At 33.1% G+C, this 23,456-nt stretch overlaps 2 protein-coding genes across 2 annotated transcripts; one reads left to right on the forward strand and one right to left on the reverse strand.

The window, feature by feature from the left end:
* Positions 1–1,519: 1,519 nt before the first annotated feature.
* Positions 1,520–7,547, forward strand: LOC107460357 (4-diphosphocytidyl-2-C-methyl-D-erythritol kinase, chloroplastic). Its single transcript, XM_021128600.2, has 12 exons — positions 1,520–1,845; positions 2,539–2,659; positions 2,876–2,971; positions 3,041–3,109; positions 3,226–3,330; positions 3,420–3,476; positions 3,614–3,814; positions 4,267–4,359; positions 4,443–4,542; positions 4,875–4,974; positions 6,063–6,148; positions 7,191–7,547. The coding sequence occupies exons 1-12, from the start codon at positions 1,520–1,522 to the stop codon at positions 7,280–7,282; spliced, it is 1,446 nt and encodes a 481-aa protein (XP_020984259.2). The 3' UTR covers positions 7,283–7,547.
* Positions 7,548–22,292: 14,745 nt separating this feature from the next.
* On the reverse strand, positions 22,293–23,409 carry LOC127741198 (nucleosome assembly protein 1;3-like). The gene is made up of 4 exons (XM_052253210.1): positions 23,325–23,409; positions 23,183–23,244; positions 22,828–23,004; positions 22,293–22,565 (listed from the first exon to the last, which is right to left on the reverse strand). The coding sequence occupies exons 1-4, from the start codon at positions 23,407–23,409 to the stop codon at positions 22,293–22,295; spliced, it is 597 nt and encodes a 198-aa protein (XP_052109170.1).
* Positions 23,410–23,456: the final 47 nt, after the last annotated feature.

A 23,456-nucleotide genomic window follows, 5' to 3' on the forward strand; every position in this document is an offset into this window, starting at 1 on the left:
GTTGCTCACCCTTTTTGAAATGTGGCTTTGAATATTATTACAAAGCCCATTTTGCAACTCTACAAAATTCATGGTACATGGAATAGCAAATGACAACGGATATTTACAAACAAAAGTCACTCCTTCACGTGTGTTTGGTATAATCAAACCGTTATAATACACTCGCAAATTTGCAATACTTTTCATAACTTCAACCTCACCTAATCCGACTTTTTTGACACAACTTACTGCCAAAAAAATTTCAAACTATCACATATGGGCAAGAAAGAAGAATAGGAGGAGTAGAAGTGGAGTGAGGTATTTTAAACGAGTGTTGCTTTGTATTTATAAGGAGGACTCTCGGATAAAATATTTTTTTTTATACAAAATACAACTTGCGTTTTATATTTTCCAAAAAAAACTAACATCTTCAAAATGCAACCCGTGTTTTGGGTCTTCCAAAAATAAAGCTGACATAAAAAAAATGCATCGTACTTTTTGTTGTGTCAAAAAAATTAAAAAAATGCTCCTCACTAAACGCAGGTTGCGTTTGGACTTAAACGAATAAAAAAAATTTTAAAAACCTCCAACAAACAAAGCACACACTGCATTTGTTTTATATGTTGAACAAAATTAAAAAAAAAAGTAAAATACAAACTACGTTTTGTCCCGACATCATAATAGTAAAAATTTCGTCCATACATCCATTTTAATGAACTTTATCAATCTATTTTCCATAACAAAAAATGGCCTGTATTTATATGTTTTTTTATTTAAAAACAAAAGACTATACTCCTCAAATTTTATTTTTCTCTCAATTTTATATTTTCAAACAATAAATCCCATGGAGCTTAGGCATTAGGCATAAAGGACTCATTACCCCAACTAACTTAAAGAAATAATTAGACAATTCACTAATTATAATGATTATTACACACGAAATGAGATACGTTCACTTATCCATTTTACAAACATCCTTCTCCTCCACCTGTTGATCTCAAAGCTTAACAAGTGTAATAAACATGAAATGCTTAAAATTTATGTCAATATCATAGAATTTTTTTAAGATTAATAATAAAAAAATCACACTTTACTCCATCAAGTGTTAAAAAAAATTGAGACATTCATTCCTTGTTTCTTGGTTCTTACTTTTCCTTTTTGTAATTAGACCTAAAACTAACAAATAATTTTGGCCAAGTAGTAAAAATAAGGGATAATACCTTTGAACTTGAAAGTCCTAGGTTTGAACCCAGTTGCAATTTTGGAAATTTTTTTCAAAATTGAACTATTGGTCCACTTGTGGATTCAGCCGGATAAATTTTTAATTTGATAATTGGATCGGTTTGGGTTTTCAATTTTCATAACCTTATTAATTTGTGTGCTTTTTCGGGAATAGAGAAGTCAAAGGGTTTGACGGGGAACGAAGAGATGTTCGTTTAGCTTCAATTACCAAGTACCAACTAACACATCATCTTTGTGGGTTAGATTAATACATAATTTGCACCTACTACCGAGAAAAGTTTTATATTGAAAAAAACAAATGGGTGAATCAATCAACTCATTTAGCAGTCAACAATCTCGTTCATTTGGCGCTCACTGCCAGACTACCTCAGTCCCAATCCCAATCTCATCTCACTTCCTCCCCAACGCACCGTCTCACCGTCACCAAATACCACCATCGTCCTCGTTCATAGCGCCGCCACGCAGGAGGTTGCTCGCCGCTGACGTTCCTCGGTCGTGCTATTCTCTTCCTCGTCGCTCTCGTCTCTTACTCGGTCACGCCCCTCGCTTCCTATCGCTCGCCTCTTCGTCGTTTCACCAATCTCCTGTTCATCGTCTCTGTTCCAGTGTTCCTCTGTTCTTCTGGTTTCTTCTTCTGTTTCGGTTCTTCTTCTAGCTTCTGCTTCTGCTACCGATTCTTCTTGTGGCTTCTGCTTCGGCTGGTTCAACTGGCTTCTGCTGCTTCTTCTTCGTCTGGGTATCTGGCTTCTGCTTTTTCTTCTGCTTAAGTTCTGGAACTTTACTGTTTTTGTCCTTTTAAATTTAGAAACTATTAGGTTAGATTAAATTTCTTTGGTGCTATTAGAAAATTTTGGTTATTCAATCTTCTATACTATTGTTTGAATTATGGTTCTGCTTGTCGATATGGAGGAAGAGAATTCGTTTGATCCTTTTCTTAATTTTTGGCATGATTCTATACTTCTGTTTTTTTTCTTAATTTTTGAATTTTGGGATCTTTTCCTTTTTTTGGCATGGTTCTGTTTGAATTTCTTATGTATTTCTTAATTTTTAAATTTTTAGAATTTTTTTCTTTATTTTTTGGATGGTTCTGTTTGAAATTTTGTTGTTTTTTTAATTGTTGAATTTTTAGATAGATTTTTTATTTTTAACCGAATCCGATCTTATTTGTAAATTTGTGAATCGGATCGGATCCAAATTTTGGTGATATCCGATCCGATGTGTGAGTAGCCTTGTCACCCCAGAATTCATTTATTATTAAATTTTGATTTAATTTTCTTTTAGCATTTTCTTTCTTTATTGTTGACTTGAAATTAGCAGCCATTTACCTCGATTCAAGCCATATGGGTCATCCAATTTCCACTCAAAGCTTCATTGCCAAAGACCCCACTTGGTTAGAGCCATGGTTTCTGATTCCAACACTTCAAGGAAGCAAGTAGAGGTTTGTTTTCTCATCCTAGTTATTATCCCTTGGCTTGAAGTTTCTATGGTTATTTTGTTGAATGACATTTTAATTTCAGTTTCTTTTTGTACTTCTACTTTGGCGTGCTATCTTTTGAATTTCGCTGTTGCTGTTCTTGTTGTTGTCATTGTTTTTTCTTTTTTTATTTTTGGGAGCTGATACAAAATTAGTTGTGATTTGGTGAATATTAATTAGATTGAGTATGACCCTGAGGGAAGGATAAACAAATTAGCAGATGAAGTGGACAAAGATGCTCCATTTTCAAGACTTACTTTATTCTCTCCATGCAAGGTAACCATTCTGTTGCTCAGAGATCATTCCAAAATTTGTTTGCTTGTATTGATGATTCCTTTTATGCAGATAAATATTTTCTTGAGAATAACCAACAAAAGGGAAGATGGGTATCATGATTTGGCTTCCCTGTTCCATGTTAGTTAATATAATCTCATTTTGGTTAATACTTTTAGTTCAATTCTACAATTTTTTGTTTAATTGTTGACCATATGTCTATAACTTTTTTTTTTTTACCACTTTGAAATCTTCAGGTGATAAGTCTAGGTGATATAATCAAGTTCTCTTTGTCACCATCAAAAACTACGGACCGTCTCTCGACCAATGTGTCTGGGGTGCCCCTTGATGATAGAAATTTGGTAATTCATCGCGAACTTTTGTTTTCCATCTATGATTTTTTTATCCAGTTTCTTTCCGTGAATGTAATGCGAATGTTCTTTTTCTGTAGATTATTAAGGCGCTCAATCTTTACAGGAAGAAAACGGGAAGTGATAAGTTCTTCTGGGTATGAACAACAATGCTATTTTCTTCTCTAAATTTTTATCATATTTGAATAAGAAAGGTGCATACTTTTTATTATTGTTTGGATTTCTAATCTTGATGAGATTTAATGTATATTGTTTTTACTTATGCTATTGTCAGATTCATCTTGATAAGCGGGTACCCACAGGGGCTGGGCTTGGAGGTGGAAGTAGCAATGCTGCAACTGCATTATGGGCAGCGAATCAGTTCAGCGGTTGTCTTGCCACTGAGGAGGAACTCCAAGAATGGTCGAGTGAGATTGGTTCGGATATTCCTTTCTTTTTCTCTCAAGGAGCAGCCTATTGCAGCGGTCGAGGTGAGGTCAGTCCTAACCTTCCTCATTATTAGATTTGACAAAAACTTTGAGATGTACTTCTAATATGTCGTTTTGTATTTATTTACGGGTGCTCAATCTTTGCTGCTTGTTAGTAATATGTGATATGTTGATAAGTTCCTAATGGGTAGAATATCAAAGGCATAGCATCATTATATCGGATTCGATAGTCATTCATTGTTTGTGAAAGTTTTTATTGTTATGTATAATAAACACAAGTGGACCAAGAATTGAAACTTGATTGATCCTTTTACATGAAACCTGAAGTTTATTGCTAGATGGATATTAGATTTTGTCATGAATGGGAAGGGTTTATGTTCCCATAACCATTGAAAGGTCAAGGCATTCGACTATTATATTTAATTTCGCAGGCAGTTGGATTACATGAATTTCTTTTATCATTATACCGTAAATTTTCTTTTTCATTTAAATCGTACAGATAGTTCAGAATATAGCTCCACCACTATCTTTGGACATTCCAATGGTTCTCATAAAGCCCCAAGAGGCCTGTTCAACTGCAGAAGTCTACAAGGTATTTGAATTTTTAGAATAAAAACACAACCATACTTTCCCCTCCTTTCTCATAATCAGTAATTTTTTCTTCGAATGATACAGCGGCTACGGTTGGACCAGACCAGTAATGTTGATCCTTTAACATTGCTAGAGAATATTAAAAGGAATGGGATATCACAAGATGTTTGTATCAATGATTTAGGTTTGTTTATTTTCTTCTCTTTTTAACTTTATTCACTCTGGTTTTGATAAAATCTTCTTGAACACACTTTATATACAATTCCTGTGAGGTTTCTAGTGTGAATTTGATTGATCTTTTGTTCTCATGATATAATTGAATGTGCAACTTACCATGAAATATCTTGTATGGCTCCTATGTCTTGCAAATCAATCCTTCTAACATTGATAGATACTGATCCATATGTATCACATTAGAATATAATCCAGATTTTTTACTATACTGTTCTGATGAATTAGAAAGCCTTTATGTTTCATTTGATTTATAGTATATTTTTCCTTGTTTTTCATCTGTAGAAATTCCTGCTTTTGAAGTTCTCCCATCTCTCAAGCGATTGAAACAGCGGATCATTGCAGCTAGCCGTGGAGAACATGATGCTGTTTTTATGTCAGGAAGGTAAAAACAGTTAAAATACCTTGTATTCTTCATTCATTCTGCCATTTTTTCTTTTGAAGTTAAAAAAGGTACAACTTTATGGAGCAAAGTTAAATAATGTCTCTGTTCCTTTTCTCTCTCTTGGTTTGTGTTTCTACTTGTACTACTCAATTAAGGACTAAACAATGCTCAAATATTCTGTGGAACAAGCCTGCTATGGTGTTGAAGTTTATTCTAGTTACTTCATTTTTTATGGGGGCAAATGTATAAACATATTATTATTGAAAATAAAATTTACATCATTATTCTTTCACTTGAAGTTCCTATGAATCCTTATGGTTAGATGACTTGGATGATTTAGAAGCCTCCCACAACACCTTAGCCTGATGGTTTGGCAGCTTTGGTTTATTGTTATTATTATTATTGTTTTTTGTTTTCATCATCATCATTATTATTGTTGTTGTTGTTTTTCCAATGGATGATTTCTAATTTTTTCAAAGTATAGGGATCATTTTTAATTAGCCAACATTAGTCAACTTTTCCTTTTTAATTCTAAAAATTCTCTTTTTTCTTTTGGAGGATTTTGGGTTTATAATTTAAGATTTTGGGTTAAAGGTTTATGATTTAGAGTCTAAAATTTAAGATAAACAAAATAATTTTAAAAATGTTGGCTCATGACTGAAAACAGTTGTCTCCCAAGCATTACTGTCTAAAAAAAAAATATTTGTTAGCTAAAGTTAATCAAGCACATGGTACAACTAGAAGTTTAGAGGCTTTGACATCTCTCCCTTAGTGTGGCATGGTAGATTGTTCCATGGATTTCCTTAGTAGTGATTTTTCGATAAACACTAGTGATTATAATGAATTATCAAATTTGATACATTGTAGCATAGTTCTAGACTTTTAATTCTATTGAAGGATGAGTAATTTATGAAAGAATGAGTTTTTAGTACTCTTCCATGTTCTTAAAATATATTCCTTGTGCTGAAATCACAAATGACAAGTTACTTCGTATTCTTTTCTTGCAATAGTCCAAAGTATTTCTTTTGCTCTTTTTAAAATATGCAATTACACATCTTATATGTTTTCTCTCAATTCATGTCATGCAGTGGAAGCACTATTGTCGGTGTTGGTTCAGCTGATCCTCCACAATTTGTTTATGATGATGATGAATACAAGGATGTCTTCTTGTCAGGTAAACCTCAATCAAATTGGCTTGAAAAATAAGTTCCTTGGTCTTCTTTTGAAGCCGCTATCCCATACTTCATACCTAGTAGCTATATTAAAATGGTTTAGAGTTTAGAAAATGTCTTTTGGAGTTGGTATCTAGAGCAATTCTAATGCTAGTTTTCATTTCAATTTCATTTTGGGTTCCATCAGGCTCCGTTTGGTTAATGTATAAGATGAGACAGAGATACAAAAACACAGACATTAAAGACAGACATAAAATGTGTCTATGTATTGTGTTTGACAAAAATAATGAACAAGACACAAATATTTGAAAAAGACTAAATTATCCTTCATTCAAAAAAGATTTGGAAAGACAGGAGGACAAATTTTGAAAATTTAAAAATTGAATAAGGGTAAAAGAGTAAAAAATTAGTCTCATAAGTTGTGTCTTAGTGTCTCACCAAATTAGAGGTATACAAATTTAGTGTCTCCGTGTCCATCCGTGTTCTTCAAAAATGTCTCACCAAACCAAACAGTAGACATGTGTCACTGTGTCCATGTCTCATTGAGACATAAACATCAATCAAACGCTATATGAGCATTTGTGGGATCATATGTCATAAATAATTATTTGAAACTAAATGCGAGATTGTCACTCTAATGTTTAGTTTCAATTTGAATTTTATACTGTCAGAATTTGTAACTTCCATCGTATGTGAATCCCATTATCAGAATTCAAGAATGATTAAACACTTACTTTCTCACTTTACCAATCTCCTCACTTTAGAAGAGTTTGATCTGTGAGATTGGTAAGCTATATTTCATAGACAGTTTCTTGCTCGTGAGGAGGATCTCTTATCCTCCTCCCTTTTTCTTCGCTCGCTTTTATTGATGTTCTTCTATCAAAATGAGAGAGAAAAGAGGAGGCGGAGGGTTGGGAGAAAGTTTGTCTCTTAAATGAATTTGAACTTGGCTGACACCTCCAATCATAGAATTGATTCCGGTGTCGATTTTTCATTCTTTTTTTTTTTAATTTTTTTTTTATTTTTTATTTTTTCTGATTGCAGAAGCTTATTTTCTCACACGAGAAGCAAACGAATGGTACCAAGAGCCCTCTTCAAGTCCTGCCGCCTCTCCTTGTGTTTCCGAAACTGTTTAAGCTGTATTTTCCGTAAGATAATAAGATGGTACAATGTTGTGTTATGATCTCATTTTTCATGGAATAAAAATAATGTAAGCCTAGAATAAAATTTAAATATACATTTATTAAGGTGTTATTTTCTTTAATTGGCTATAATATTAAGACATGAGTTAACATACTTAATATTAAAATAGCTTTTTAGAAATGTTTGTAACTAAGACCAACCAAATGGTCACATGCTCTTTTTAATCTTTTATCACTAGTTCATTCTTTTTTTTTCTTATATTTCTTTCTTTCTTGTGTATCTTTGTTTGTTCGATTGTAGGTTATTTATATATTTTAAAAAATTTTATGAAGATGAAAAATAAAGAAGAGAAATACAAGGAAAAAAAGATGAAAGAATAGATAAGAAAACACAAAATTATCGAAGATAAAGACATTTTTTAGCTTACCAAAAAAAAAAGACATTTTTTAAAAGTAAATGCAATTTTTTGAAGAAATAGTTTAGAAAATGAAAAAAATATTAATGATAAATATCGAACTTTTTGAAAGTAAACATAATTTTTTAAGAAAAACATATAAAAATTATATAAATTTATTGATGAAAAATATTAAAATTGTCACTAAATAATTTTTCATAAAAGTAAACACAACTTAAAAAGTAACATGGGAATGAAATAGAAAGATTTATCAACGATCAGAAGTGAATTTGGATTGGATGGTTAATTTCGATTTGATCTGTATTAAAATTATTGGATCGGATAGGATTTAATATCCGTAGTTTTTTTTTTTAAACATATTTATTTTTAAAATAATATTAAACATATTTTTTAAATAATAAAAATAAAATAATACAACATATATGATAATTATTAGTTAAAATAAAATATAAAAAATATTTATTTATTATTTTATGAATACGCGGATATAATAACTTGTTAATGAGTAAAATAGAAATGAAATACAAAATTTTACGGATTTTGTGATAATTTATCTAACATGTGTTCTAAGGCTCTGTTTGGTTGATGTATATGATGAGACATAAACATAAAGATATAGACATTAAAGACATGGACATAAAATATTTGTGTTTATGTATTGTGTTTGGTAAAAATAAAGAACAAGACACACATATTTTAAAAATGCTGAATTATCCTTTATTCTACCACAAGTTTTACTATTATTACTGTACATCCATTATCCCAAACACTACATGTCATCACCATTGAATTTTTATTTCTTTTAATATTTTTTATTTCTTCTAATATCATTTTAAATTATCATTCAAATATTAAATATATATTTTTTTAAAAAAATAAAAAATTAAAGCTCAGAATTTATCAAAGATTAATCAAAATTTAAATAAATAAAATTAAATGTACAATTTTTTTTTGAAGAAAATAGAAAGATAAATTTAGTTATAGAATCTAAAAGAGGAAGAGAAAAAAGAAAGGTTTGGGGAGATAAAAGGACAAATTTTAAAATTTTAATAAGGATAAAAGAGTAAAAAATTAGTGTCTCACAAGTTGTGTCTTAGTGTCTCACCAAATTAGAGGTACACAAATTTAATGTCTCTGTGTCCATCCGTGTCCTCCCGTGTCCTTTGAAAATCTGTCTCTGTGTCCATCCGTGTCTTCCCGTGTCCTTCGAAAATCTGTGTCTCACGAAACCAAACAGCAGACATGTGTCACCGTGTACCACTGTGTCTATGTCTCAGCTAAGAGCACACGATCAGCTTATCATTTATGAAAAATTTTAACTATTTTTATTAATGAATATAAAGCAAATGCATTGAAAACTTCAATTTTTTATATTTTCAATGAAATTTTTTTTAATTTGTAAACTTAAACATGTGCTCTAAAGGCAAGATAAATAAATTATAAAAAGATAATATTTTTTTAAGATAAAACTTGGAAGGAAACAAAGAAATTTATTAATGATAAGCACCGAACTTTGTTGATGATAAATAAATTTATTGAAGGTAAATATAACTTTTCGAAGAATACCATAGAAAAAAATATAAGTTTATTAATGATAAACGTAGACAATTTTTTATGATAAGCACAATTTTTTTTGAAGAAAAACACAATTTTTAGAGAGAAATATTAGAAGAAAAACCAAAATTTTATTGATGAGTAATATAGAAATTTTGATACAATAAATACAAGTTTTTTTTATGATAATTGTTCTGTTCGTGATGATCTTGCCGAGTTAGAGCAATTCCGACTTCAGTAAGCTTCTTTTACAGAAAGAGCTATACATCGGCTAGAATTTAAGCACTACAGGTGAGAATACCTGCAAAAGATATTTCGACGCTCAAATAAAAAAAATTTATTATAAAGAAAAGATAGGTAAAGTAAATGAGGTGAAGTGTAGAGATGTGTCGTGTCTTGGTGTTTTGTTTGTTGTTTCTTATATAGTGGAAGTCTATTGTGTTAGTTTTGAGTTTTGCTGAGATCTTTGGTTTTTTCGAGCATCTCGCTACATGGGTTTTGGATTTATACCGTTTTGATGATCGTGCGGTGAATTACGTTTTACGTGTCCGAGCTTTTCCAATTTGATTGCTGAGGTATTAGGTATGCATCATAGCCCTAAACTTGACCTGTCTTGAAGGAAGCAGGGCGAACTTTGTTGATTGTATACCTCGGCAATGTCTTGTGGTGTGTAATAAAATGTACCAATGCCAAACTCGTTCTGATTCATTTGGAGAATGTGAACAGTTTGGCCATTAATTATAATTTAAATGTTACCTAGTTTTATGCGCCCATTATGATGTGATGGATGTGATTCGTGGCGTGACTTTTGGTGAATCCATGATCGTGTGATGAATAGATTTTTTGAAAGTTATGGAATCAGTGCCTTAGATTAAAAATGCTTGATTGGACACAACTGTTTTGGCTTCCCACGTTGGTCTTAAAGAGTGTCCTTTTCCCCAAGTGGATATTTGTTGAAGTCTCAAAGAAGAAAAAATTTAACACCCCTATTTCTCTTCAACATGAGTAAGAAAGGTGAGTCTTTTGTCTATTTGGTTTATCTTTCTTTCTGGTTTTCACTTAGCAGTAGTACTATGGAAAAGCAAAAGTAGAGATTGATGAGAGGGATCCCTGTTCTTGGGTGAATGACAATGTGAAGTGCTACGCGTCTCGGTTTAATGCCGTCGAGTCGGTGAAAGTGTTAGGTTCAAATGTTTGGGTCAGGGAAGATAGTTAAATAAAGATAAATGTTTTGCTGTTTGGTGTTTGCTATGGTACGAGATAAATTTATACGTACCGATATATTTAAAATATGGACAAGTAATAACAAACCACGTGGAATTTATTTTTCACATCAATATTTAATTTTTTTTTAAATATATATTATATCACCACTTTTACTAATACAACCCTTTAATTAAATAAAAATAAAAAAATAATTTTTATTTAATTTTATAAAAAGTCTTAAGCATCATTCTTTTATTTGATTAGACAAAAATGCCCTTTTAAATTAATCAAATTTTAAAATTCAATTAATTCTAATTTTATAGTTTCAAATAATTTAAACAACAAAACAAAAACATATTAAAAAAAATAAAAAATTAAAATTGTTCTTCATCTGGGTTCAGAAACCCGTTCATTGAATCACGCCTTTTCCAGTATTCTTCATCTTCTTCTCTCCTTTTCCTATTGTCTCTCTCTATCTCTCTCTCTCTCGCTAGAGCTCGATCTCCCGCATCTGTCTCACTGTGCGTCGCACGCAAGATCTCTCCCTCTCTCATCTCTTGTCTCGCAATCGAGGTCATCGTAGCGTCATAGAGTATCGCCATCTTGTGCGTTCCAGAGAGCGTCGCCTTCCTCCTGGTTCCGTCTTCCTCGCCGTCTTCCTCATTCTTCATCACTGTTGTCAGCCTCTCCCTTCCGGTAATTTCCTTCCTATGATTTCTGTGATTTGAATTATTATAGCATTGGTGTGATTTTTGTAATTAGGGTAATTTGGTTTGATTCATGTGATTTGATATTAGTTGTTGTTAATTATGACGAATTGTTGAATTCTTATTTTATCTGCATATGTTTTTGAAACTGTGAATGCAATTTTTTTAATAGAAAACTTAATTTAGATCATAATAGTTTCATTTTTTAAATGCTGTATAGTGTCTTAATGCACATCTAATTTCACAAATTCTAAGTGATCCACTGCAAGATGCCACTTAGCTATTTTCAATCATGAACAAAATCTCTGAAAAAAAAAACAAAATCTCTAAAAATTTTGGTACTAATAGAATCCACCTGAATAGGACAAAAACAGAACAATTCAAAAAATAAATCTCTTCAAAAATTCAATTTTAGTGAGCATTACGATAGACCAACACATGAAATAAAACAGTAAAAAACTCTCTGAGAAGTTTCATGGAGTATTTGAGATAAAAATAACACACCGAAGATTAAGGTCTAGACTCTAGGCAAACTTCTAAAGCGCAATATGTAGCTAAGTTTATCCTTTTCCTCTTGTGAGTCAGTAAAAAAATTATGCTTAGCAAATGCAACCAAATAGTGGGAATTCTTGCAAGGGTGTTTTAATAGTAATCTAGTTTAAATAGCTTTTGTAATTCCAATTGTTTAATAAGAGTAATTAACTGTTGGAATCTCTGTACAAGATCTTGGTTAGCAGCTTGAATCCCAAATGAACTACAACAGCAGATAGATACATCAATTTATGGATCAGAAACTACAGTAACTCATAACATTAAGATGGAATTGAAACCTACAAATTATAAGATGGAAGATTACATTTACCTGAAAGAACTATTCTAGAGTGTTGTCAGCTTCACAGGGCAAGACTCCTTTTAGTAGCTTCCATATTAGATAAAAGATCTTTAATGTCTGCATCCATTCTTCTTTTCATGTTGAAATACTCCAGATGTGCCCGTTCTAATACTTGAAGTTCTTCGAGTTTCTGCCTATGCATTTTCTCTGTCTCACCCAGTCTCAGCTTCGCAATTCACTGAGTATACTCTTCATCAATTTTCCCACTCTTTGCAAGGGCAATACATTTCAACCCTTCAGCTTCTCTTCTTGCATCATCAGCACATGACTGAAACATTTTAACCTCTACTTGTTTGATTTTAACTACACTCTCCAATTCATCTAAACATAAGTCTTTTGGGATAATACTCATTTGCAGCTCAGGCGCCAGAGTCCTTTTATCATTTTGATCAAAGCTGATAAGGATGTTCGCTGGCCTTTCTAACACAGGTTTCTTTTTCGAATAAGTAGATTTTAGCCAAGAAGCTTCCTGGCTTAGCCCAGCTACTCCTTTGATTTCCTTACTTCGTTCCTTCCCAGATAAGCTTGTAGCCATTGTTAATTTGGAAGAATCCCCATCTGAAATATGGACAACATGTAGGGTAAAAAGATGCAAACAGAATTTAGCTTGAAAGCACTAGGAATTTAAACATGACAAAATAAAATCAAACATAGGAGATAGCACAATCTGAGATCTGAAATAGTATGCTTTATATGCAATTAGGCATGATACAAATACAAAAAATTGCAGTATTAGATTTTCTGCCTTCGACTTAAATTCATGAATAGAGTTCAAATTACATAATACAGATCTAAGTGTATAACAGAATGACACATTACAGCAAAATAAATTATCATACTTAGATTCATCACATTCTCAAGTTTTCAGAATTCACTCAAATCTGACAACCAAAACCTTTTCGTGTATGTCATTTAGACAGCAAATATAACTCAGTATTATAAGATTTATCCATATGTTCTTGTGGAAATTTTACCAATATACAGTGTAAAATTCAGCTAAAAGTACTGAAATAACAAAGCGTTGTAATTTATCAATAATATAATTATCAAGAAATATGTTACTCACCAACAAAGAAAGACATTACGTGCCTCAAAACCTCAGGAAGGTTCGACTTGTTTACCAGCCTTGGTAGCATTTGATCTGCAATCTCATGCAGTTGTCTCCCTCTCATGTCTTTGCTGGCATTAAAAATTTTCTTCACATATTCAACACAAGTATTCGATCCATAATAAGAAAATTCACACTATATGAAAATTTCCAAATGAAGCTTTTTCTAATCTTGCTATTGTATTTTCTACAAAGTGAAAAATCATGGCATAGTGGACACCATTTTATGGAACATTAACAAAAGCGAAGAGAACTAAATAGAGGAAAACACGGTCATACAGAGAGAGAGAGAGAAGAATGAGTGTTTCTTTGACTATGATGACCTTCAAACTGCATGATGATCAAGCAGAAGATAGTCCCAATTCATGGGAGAAGAGGAGGGACTTATGTATTAGTGTAATCACAAGTTACTCTCCCATTATCCTTTGTACCTAGCAAGGTTCTTACTTCTACCTGTGTTTTTTTAGTGGGTCTTATCTTTTCATCTGGGTTGTCTAAAAATGCTTCCTTTTACTGTGATTTGATCTGGGTTTTGGTGGATCCTTGTAGATGAAGCTGCCTTTTGATATCTATCATTTGCTAACATAACTACATAAGTGCAAGTGCTTTCAATATTGATGATTTGATTTGAAGATTTCTGCTTTGCTTCAGCATTATTGCTCTTTACCCACTTGAAGATTGTTGATCTCCTTGCTTTATTTATATATAAATAATGTATTTTGATTAGTTTTCTCCCCAGTTTATTGATTTTGATCCCCTTGTCTGTTTGATTTTGCATTTGGAATCAGGAGTAAATATTTAAACCATTAGTCTCTAAATTTTAAACTATTAGTCTCTAGAATTTGAGTTAGGTAATTTATTATTTTTAATGATGATGTTTAGGATAAAATAAATTTTTATGATACTTATGTAAAATTTTAAAGTTAAAAAATAAAAGAGTTTATTTATCATATTTATGTTTATTATGAATTTTTTATTTTAAAATTATTTTATTTTAAATTATTATATAAAATTTTAAAGAATTTAAAAAATAATTTAAATAATTTTAATCATAAAAAATTGAGTTCATTTTTCCTATTCCAATCTCCTAGCATTTATTTAGTACCTAACATGTTAAAATTTTAAGTTCAGTCACGGAGAATGATGGCAAAGAGTCGTATAAAGATGGTGATCAATCTGAGGATTTAAGTGTTGAGTATGAGTGCAGTTTGGATGAAAGTGATGATATGGTGGATGTAACTGTAGATGAAGCAGAGGCAGATATAATTAATGTTGATGGTTTTGAAAAGTTGATAACTGATTTGACCATCAAAGACATATGGGGACTGGTGTTTGATACAGAATCTCAAGTTTGTGAATTTTATGCCAAATATACCAAGTGCTATGGATTTGTGTCCCGAAAAGACTTAAAGACGGTGGATGCTAATGGCAACATTAATACAAGACAATTGGTTTGCAATAAAGTAGGAGAAAGACATTGGAAGCAACTTAAAAGGGACAATCGGCACAGGAAGCATAGGGCAATTACTCGTGTCAACTGCAGGGCGAGGATTCGTTTCATTCGTCACTATATAGAACAGGTAAGTGGAAAGTCAGTGTCTTTGAGAGTGAACACAATCATCAACTGTGTCCACCTAAGTGCATACATCTTATTGCCGCAAATCGTGGGCTTAATGAGGCCGATAAAACACAAGCAGACAACTTGCGAGCATGTGGTGTTAAAACTTGCCATAGTGGTATGTTCTAGCCATATTTCAGTTCATTATTGTGATTTATTTCATTTTTACTCTTTTTTGTAACTTTATTTAGATATAATACAACCTGTGTAGTTCCTTCAGATGCATTAGAAAGAGGGGTTTACATTTTCTTTTTCCTTATTGATAGGGATGCTCATATTTCTGCTAATAAGAATGTGCTTATGGCTGTTGTAAGGGAGACCCCAACGGTAATTTTCTTGGAACCTTGTTATTTCTCGTAGTTTGTTCATACCCTAGAATTATCTTGCAACATGCATCAAATCTCCAGCAAACTAAGGAAGGGAGGAAAATGCTGCATATCTTTTGCCCTTAATATTGCACTTGTTTTATATGATAATTTTACATGGAATTGTAAGTTTGTGCTGTGCTTATGGGATTGTGATGGTAATAGATGGATGAGATGAAATTCAGAACAGTTTTATGCATGTGAACTAAGTTTCATATGAAAAACTTATTAGGGCCTATGTTCGTAATAAATATCATGTATTAGGATTAAAAATACATTTTTTCCAAAAAAGGGAACTAAACTAAGAAAATACTATTAGGGTTCATTGATTCATGCATGTACATCATCTGCATCTTGTCTTAACTGCTCATGCTTATCTTTTTCAGCCAATTGTCAGCCTCGCCTTTGCTGGAAAGTCTGAGTATCTCTTATCTGTTTCGCATGGTTTAAAATTCCAACTATACCCAACCACCTGAGCGATTAACTAACTAGAAGACTGTTTAATTGTATTTGACTTTTTTTTATTGCATTCTTGAATATATTAAATGCTTAAAATCATAGACACATGTCTGGTGCATCAGTGAATTCTTTACTATAGTTGATGGTTTTCCCTTTTTTCTGGGGTTTTGAAGTGGAAGTGGGAGTTCAGGTGATTTGGATTATACCCGAGAGAAAGGGCTGGTTGATACAGTTTTTGCTTAAATAATTAAAAGTTCATTTATGCTCAATTTTGAATATGCTGCCTGATCAGGAAAAAAAGGTAAAGTTACTCAGCTCATATGTATATTTAGATTCACATATATGTATCTTAATATGTTTTGTATTTTTTGGGGAGGAATCTAGTGGATGTTGAGGGGTATGGAATGATATGTGTAGTGACTTGTCAATGTATCTATTGCCTATGTATGAATTTATATTCTTTTGGTGATTGAAATTTAGTTCTTTTATACAGTCTAGTATTCTGTTTTTTCTATCTTAGTTGTATGCTAGATATGGGGCTTGTGTGTTTGTTTAATAAATAATAATTCCTTTTGCAAATGTTTATGCTTCCTTGCCGTATGCTAGATACTTTAGTTGGATTATAATCTACTTGTGTTTCTTTCACTGATCTATTATGTTTCACTCAGTAAATCATTATTGCTTGAAACCATTTGCTTTGGACATTTTGCTCTTTTCTCTCTAAAAAAATGAAGCAACATGGAAGAGGTCAATTGTCAGTATGAGGATAACGTATCCTCATAGACCAAAATCAACTGAAAAAGATATTGATTGAAAATATCCTTTTATATTTTTCATTCTCTCCCCTTTTTTGAGTTAGTTTGGAACAGTACATTCATATTTTAGGATTTGCAGGCTTAGCTGTAACATCGTTTACTTCAATTAACTGTATTGACCCTAATAATGTCTTCTAATTTCTACCTGCTTTGGTATTTTATTTGTATACAGAATTTGGACTCCCATAGATGGTGAATTTGATGACTACAACATTAATCCAAAACCTAGTGGCTATCAGGTTAGGCTTTCTTGTTCATACTATTATAAAATTTAAATGATCATCTTGTATGCTAAGCATAATAATAGTGCTAATGATTATATAATTTAAATTGCAGTCCTTGCACACTGCAGTACAAGGTCCTGATAACTCAGTCTTTGAAGTACAAATAAGAACACAGGAGCCAAATGATTTCAAATAGGCTAATTCTTTATACTTTATTTCTGGATATTTTATATTATTGTGTTTACTAGAGGATGCATGAGTATGCTGAACATGGAAATGATGCACATTAGCTATATAAGGAAACTGGAAATCCTTTGTCATCAATAGACAGCATGGATGAACCTGAAACAGAAGAATCCTATTTCTCCAAGGATATAGAAGATGGAAATTCTTCGGATATTTTGTTATGTAAATATAGGTCATTGAAGCCTGGACATCCAGTCCTCAGGGTAGAAGGAAGTTACTTACTTGCTGCTGTAATCATGAGGTACATAACACTACACTGTGTTAAAAAGTTGACAATAGTATTTATGGCTCATGAATTTTCACCACCTTTTCAATGTTGAAAATGATGAAAGAGAATTGTTAGTTGCTGTCAGCTTTGGCTTGCAGCTTCTGAAGCAGTAGCTGACAGAAGATCTTCTTTCCAGATTAAGCGATGGAAAGCTTATGCACAACAAATTGAAGAGAAAGAGGAGGCCCGTGATGAAGATGATGATGGTGATGATGATGTTCAGTGGCAAACGGATACATCTATTGATGCTGCTCGTCAACGTATCCAAGAACAGTTAAGTGCTGTAACTGCTGATATGGTCATTGATAAACCGCTATTTTACGGTTTATCTTGTACTCAACTGAGTAAATTTTATCAATCTTTCATACACTTGTTTATACAAAATGCATGGTTTTATATTTTCCTTCCTGATTTTGTGCTATGATTGAAAATATGCTTCTTTGGCCTACATTTTGCTAATCTTAATCCTTTCTTATTACCATTCGATGCCGTGATATGTGCGTTAAGTGATTTCAGGGATTACAGGGTAGGAATGGCTTAGAGGATGGAAAGGAAGCATGTAAAAATAAAAGGAACACAAAGGAATAATGAGGCTGACCAACGGGACGTGACGCGTACGCGTAGATGACGCGTACACGTGACCAGCGGAAAAGAGGAGTGACACGTAAGCGTGACTGACGCGTACGCGTGATGTGCGCCACGTGCAGAAGTTACAGAAATCACTCCTAGCGATTTCTAGGCTCTTTTTGGCCTAGTTCCAGGCCCAGAAAACACAGATTAGAGGTTGGGAGTGAGGCAGAATGATGAGATACATTTATTATTCACAATTTTAGTTTTAGATGTAGTTTTTCTAGAGAGAAAGGCTCTCTGCTCTCTCTTAGTTTTTAGGATTTAAGATTTCTCTTAGGTTAGGTTTACTTCTTCTTCATTCCAGGTTCAATGTTCCTTTACTTTGGTTTCTCTTCTATTTTTATTTATTCTATTACTTTGATTTATGAATTCTCATGTTAGATTTGATTTTATATTTAATATAATTTGAGGTATTTCAGATTTATGATTGCTTTCTTTTATTTATGATATAAATAATTTGGATTTTTTTCCCTTTGGCTTTGGTTGAGTAATTGGTGACACTTGAGTTATCAAATTCGGTGCTGATTGAAAATTAGAATTTGCTGATTGATTTGGATTCCTCTAACGCTAGTCTTTCCATAGGAGTTGACTAGGATTTGAGGAATCAAACTGATTAGTCCACTTGACTTTCCTTTATTTAGTAAGGGTTAACTAAGTGGGAGCAATAAACAATTCTCATCGCAACTGATAAGGATAACTAGGATGGGATTTCCAGTTCTCATACCTTGCCAAGAGTTTTTCTAGTTATTAATTTATTTTCTTGCCATCTAAATTCCTTGTTCAAACCTTTCAAAAAATCCAAAAGATACTTTTCCATAACCAATAATAAATCATACCTCCCTGCAATTCCTTGAGAGACGACCCGAGGTTTAAATACTTCGGTTATAAATTTTACTGGGTTTACTTTAGTAACAAACAAGTTTTTTGTATGAAAGAATTTTTGTTGGTTTAGAAGCTATACTTTCAACGAGAGCTTATTTGTAAAATTCTAGACCATGGAAGAATCCCTTCGTCAGGCATGCTCTCGACAAATGAACCAGAAAAGAAGAAGAAGAAAACAGAAAGCAAGGATTCTGAGAATGGTGACACTGTGAACTATGCAACTGTGGTCAAGGAAGTGAAAGCATATTTGAAGAAAGGTGTTGCAGTGAAGGAATTGCAGTCACATATTGCTGCATTTCCTGTATCTGCTCAGGAGAAGATGAATGCACTTCTTTGAAGGATTATTTAATGGCGTCGAAAAAGGGTTTGGAAAAGAAGCTACCAAGACAAAGAATCACCTTGCTGCTGTAGTTGCTGGAGATGACAAGGGATCACAGATATTATTGCTCAATGCTGTTGAGGAGTTCTGTTACAAGAAAGGTAGCAATGCGTTGAAGGAGGTTGCACTTATTCTGAAAGCCCTCTATGATGTTGATTTGGTGGAAAAAGAGCACGTCGTGCATTGGTATTCAAAGGGACTGAAGGGTGATAAGAAGGACTCTCAAATATGGAAGAATTCTCAACCATTCATTGATTGGCCTCAGAATGCTGAATCAGAATCGGAGGAAGAATGAGAAAAGTTTGTGCTCGGTTCAGAATATTGAAGATTATGATATCACATTTACTTACTGTTATTGTCCTCAGTTTGTTGATTTTCTTTATTGTTGTGTCCTTTTATTTTGAATAAAGGGTCTTGTTTTGACCCCTTGTGTGGTTGAAGTGTTGCTAGAGTTCATGTATGTGTCTAGATTATGCATGATGTTGTGTTCTAAGTACTATGGTTTTAGTTATATATTCATTATAAGGTATGTTTCTAATTATATGTGCCCGTAGATTACATGAATTTTGCTGGTAATTTCAATCATCAATAATGCTTATGATCTTTTCCATGTGTACAACATACATTTGGTTTATTTTTGCATACAAGTTAAGCATACAACGTTAATTTTCTCTATAATTTAGGCATTGATGATTTGCCCTTTATACAACGTGATCACAGTGTCCTCATCTCCACTCTGATTTTCATCAAATAATTCAACATCAAAGCAATTTCTTCATCTGAAATTGACCATGTAGCATGGAATCACCAGTATGATTTGCACTCTTCACGTGATGAAATAGGGGAATGATGAATCTGTACATAGAAACAATCATTAATTGGATTCCCGCTAATTCTTACAATTTTATTAGTAACTAATTCTCACTACACCATCTAATTCACGAGTGGTTAAGAACAAATGTTGTAACCTGGTATTAAAGTCCTTGGACCATAGTAGTTAGCTTTGATAATCGTATGTATCGAAATCAATATTCCAAGGATTCCCAACAGTGATAGCTGCGATCAAATTGAATCATTTTTCTTAAACTCCTCTAGATTATTGTGTAGGATTTTAAAAAAGATGGAAACTATTTTTTAATAATTATCTATAAATGTATCCTCTTACCATAAATACTGTTAATAAATACTCTTCTGTTTCACTGAGTATCAGTATAACTTGAAGTGTATGCATTAAAACAATAATACCAAGAAACTGCAATAGACATGGAACACATATAATAAAGTGTGTTTTTTTTATTTTATTTGATTTTATATATTTTTTCCTATCAACTGCAGTATAGGGCAAGGGCTTCAGTCTAAGTCTAATGACACAGCAAAGTTGCTTCCCTTATTTCAAAGTAATGCACATGGTATTGTTTATGGCATATGCATAATGCACCAATTTCACTTAAGGATACTAATGGAGATGTAAGAATCACAGATGGCCGGTAGGAAAAATAAAACCAAACTGCCAAGAGACTAATGGAATTTTGAACTAAGTCAAAAACAAAAAAAGTTTGAATACAGTGAAATATGCCTCCTCCTCTGAGCCCCTTGGTTGTTATTAGAAAACAAAAAAGCCAAAGTAGCAACTAACATCATAGACAAGGCAAAAAGATACGAAGTTTGAGAGAGAGAAACCCGAAGAAGAGGTCCTTCTTCGATTAGTGCTTCATCATCAAAGGAACTCATATTCCCAGAGGAACCTGTTTGGCGCTTTGATGAGCGGATAATTAATACGCTTTTTGGCATTGTTTTTAGTATGCTTTTAGTATGTTTTAGTTAGTTTTTATTATATTTTTATTAGTTTTTATTTAAAATTCACTTTTCTGGACTTTACTATGAGTTTGTGTGTTTTTCTGTGATTTCAGGTATTTTCTGGCTGAAATTGAGGGACCTGAGCAAAAATCTGATTCAGAGGCTGAAAAGGGCTGTAGATGCTGTTGAATTCTGACCTCCCTGCACTCGAAGTAGATTTTCTGGAGCTACAGAAGTCCAATTGGCGCGCTCTCAATTGCGTTGAAAAGTAGACATCCAGGACTTTTCAGCAATATATAATAGTCCATACTTTTCCCGAGATTTGATGGCCCAAATAGGCGTTCCAAGTCAGCTTCAGAATTTCCGGCGTTAAATGCCGGAACTGGCACAAAAGTGGGAGTTAAACGCCCAAACTGGCACAAAAGCTGGTGTTTAACTCCAAGAAAAGTCTCTACGCATGGAAACTTCAATGCTCAGCCCAAGCACACACCAAGTGGGCCCGGAAGTGGATTTTTACGTCATTTACTCATTTCTGTAAACCCTAGGCTACTAGTTCTCTATAAATAGGACCTTTTGCTATTGTATTTGGGAAGCTTTCAATCTTCGGATCATCTTTTGATCATGTTTTTATGATTGAACCCTCTTTGGGAACGGCCATGCCTAGACCTTGTTCTTATGTATTTTCAACGGTAGAGTTTCTACACACCATAGATTAAGGTGTGGAGCTCTGCTGTACCTCGAGTATTAATGCAATTACTATTGTTCTTCTATTCAATTCAGCTTATTCTTGTTCTAAGATATCACTTGTTCCTCAACTTGATGAATGTGATGAATCGTGACACTCATCATCATTCTATAGCCGTGCTGTGACAGAGCGCGTTGAACATTTTCACTGAGAGGACGGGACTGTAGCCATTGACAACGGTGATGCCCAACGTACAGCTTGCCATGGAAAGGAGTAAGAATGATTGGATGAAGACAGTAGGAAAGCAGAGAGACGGAAGGGACAAAGCATCTCCATACGCTTATCTGAAATACTCACCAATGAATTACATAAGTATCTCTATCTTTATTTTATGTTTTATTCATCTTTTAATCATTAATCCTCCATAACCATTTGAATCCGCCTGACTGAGATTTACAAGATGACCATAGCTTGCTTCATACCAACAATCTCTGTAGGATCGACCCTTACTCGCGTAAGGTTTATTACTTGGACGACCCAGTGCACTTGCTGGTTAGTTGTGCGAAGTTGTGATAAAGAGTTGAGATTACAATTGAGCGTACCATGTTGATGGCGCCATTGATGATCACAATTTCGTGCACCACGCTTTTCCCTCAAAACACAAACTTTCCTCCTTTTCCCATCACTGAAAAGCAGCATAGAAGGTGTACAAGAGTGAAAAGGCACCACAAGCGTGGCCTTAGAAGCCTACTTCTAGAAGAGCCTCAATTCCCATTCTTTTGGTCCAGAATCAAGGCCTTCTTTTACGGCAATTCCTCTTCTTCTAGTTCTTGTAAGTTCAGGTTCTTCAAGTGCAACATCCTGCCTAATTATGCCGAGTTTGTGACCTTCTTTGTCGTACGGATCGAAGATGACATATTCACGATCTTCGTTTATATATACAAGCGGTGTCTGCGATGTTTTTCCATCAATAACTGCTCGTTCAAACAGATCACCTTTCAAAAATGCAAGTCCCCCTCCCTTATCCTGAATACAAAATGTAAGGAAGAGAAGAAACGGGCACTATAAATCATCAACTATAGTAAAGAATTCACTGATGCACTAGACATATGTCTATGATTTTAAAATTTAATATATTCAAGAATGCAATAAAAAAAAAGTCAAATACAATTGAACAGCCTTCTAGTACTCACTTTGCTATAAAGTAAATGAAGGCCTAAAAGAGGAATAACCTTGATGCCTGAGATGGATTTGATTATTTCCGTTCAAGGGGTCTTCACCCAATTGCTTTTTCCAATATTGGCTCATCCTCATCAATCATGTGATATATTTTTGTCAAAACAGTGTTTGTGAAATAAGGATTAGTATCGAAATAAAACTCAAGCTTGAATCCGTTTGGGTTGTCTATCCTGCTCCACTTGATATCTTTGAGAAACTTGAGAGCACCTTCATCACGCTCTGAAATCTATTTCACAAAGACTTAAAATTAGCTTGGTTGCAAGACATAAAATAAACATTTAAAAGAAAAAAGGAGTTACTATTGAATAGAACCAAGTAACCTATTAAGCTAACACTAAGACTTGGTTGTAAGACATAAAATAAACATTAAAAAAAAGGAGTTACTATTGATAGATCCAACTAACCTTTTCAGTTAACACTTCATTGTTTTTCATTGCATTGAGCCAAAAAGCAGGTACTCCTTTTTCTACAAAACCAAATCAAAATATTATCAATGAATGAATTGAAATGCTATTTAAAGAAAAGGTGTAATCTTGTAATTAGTACCTTCATCCTCTTCAGCACTTGTAGTTTTCTCCTCTGCTATTCCTTCAACTTCAGTGACACCATTAACTATCTCAAAGCGCTGCATCCATTAAGAAATGGTTGAGGGATATAGATTTTTTTTCCTTTTTTTGG

This window comes from Arachis duranensis, chromosome 8 (assembly GCF_000817695.3).
Source record: "Arachis duranensis cultivar V14167 chromosome 8, aradu.V14167.gnm2.J7QH, whole genome shotgun sequence".
Lineage (NCBI taxonomy): Eukaryota > Viridiplantae > Streptophyta > Magnoliopsida > Fabales > Fabaceae > Arachis > Arachis duranensis.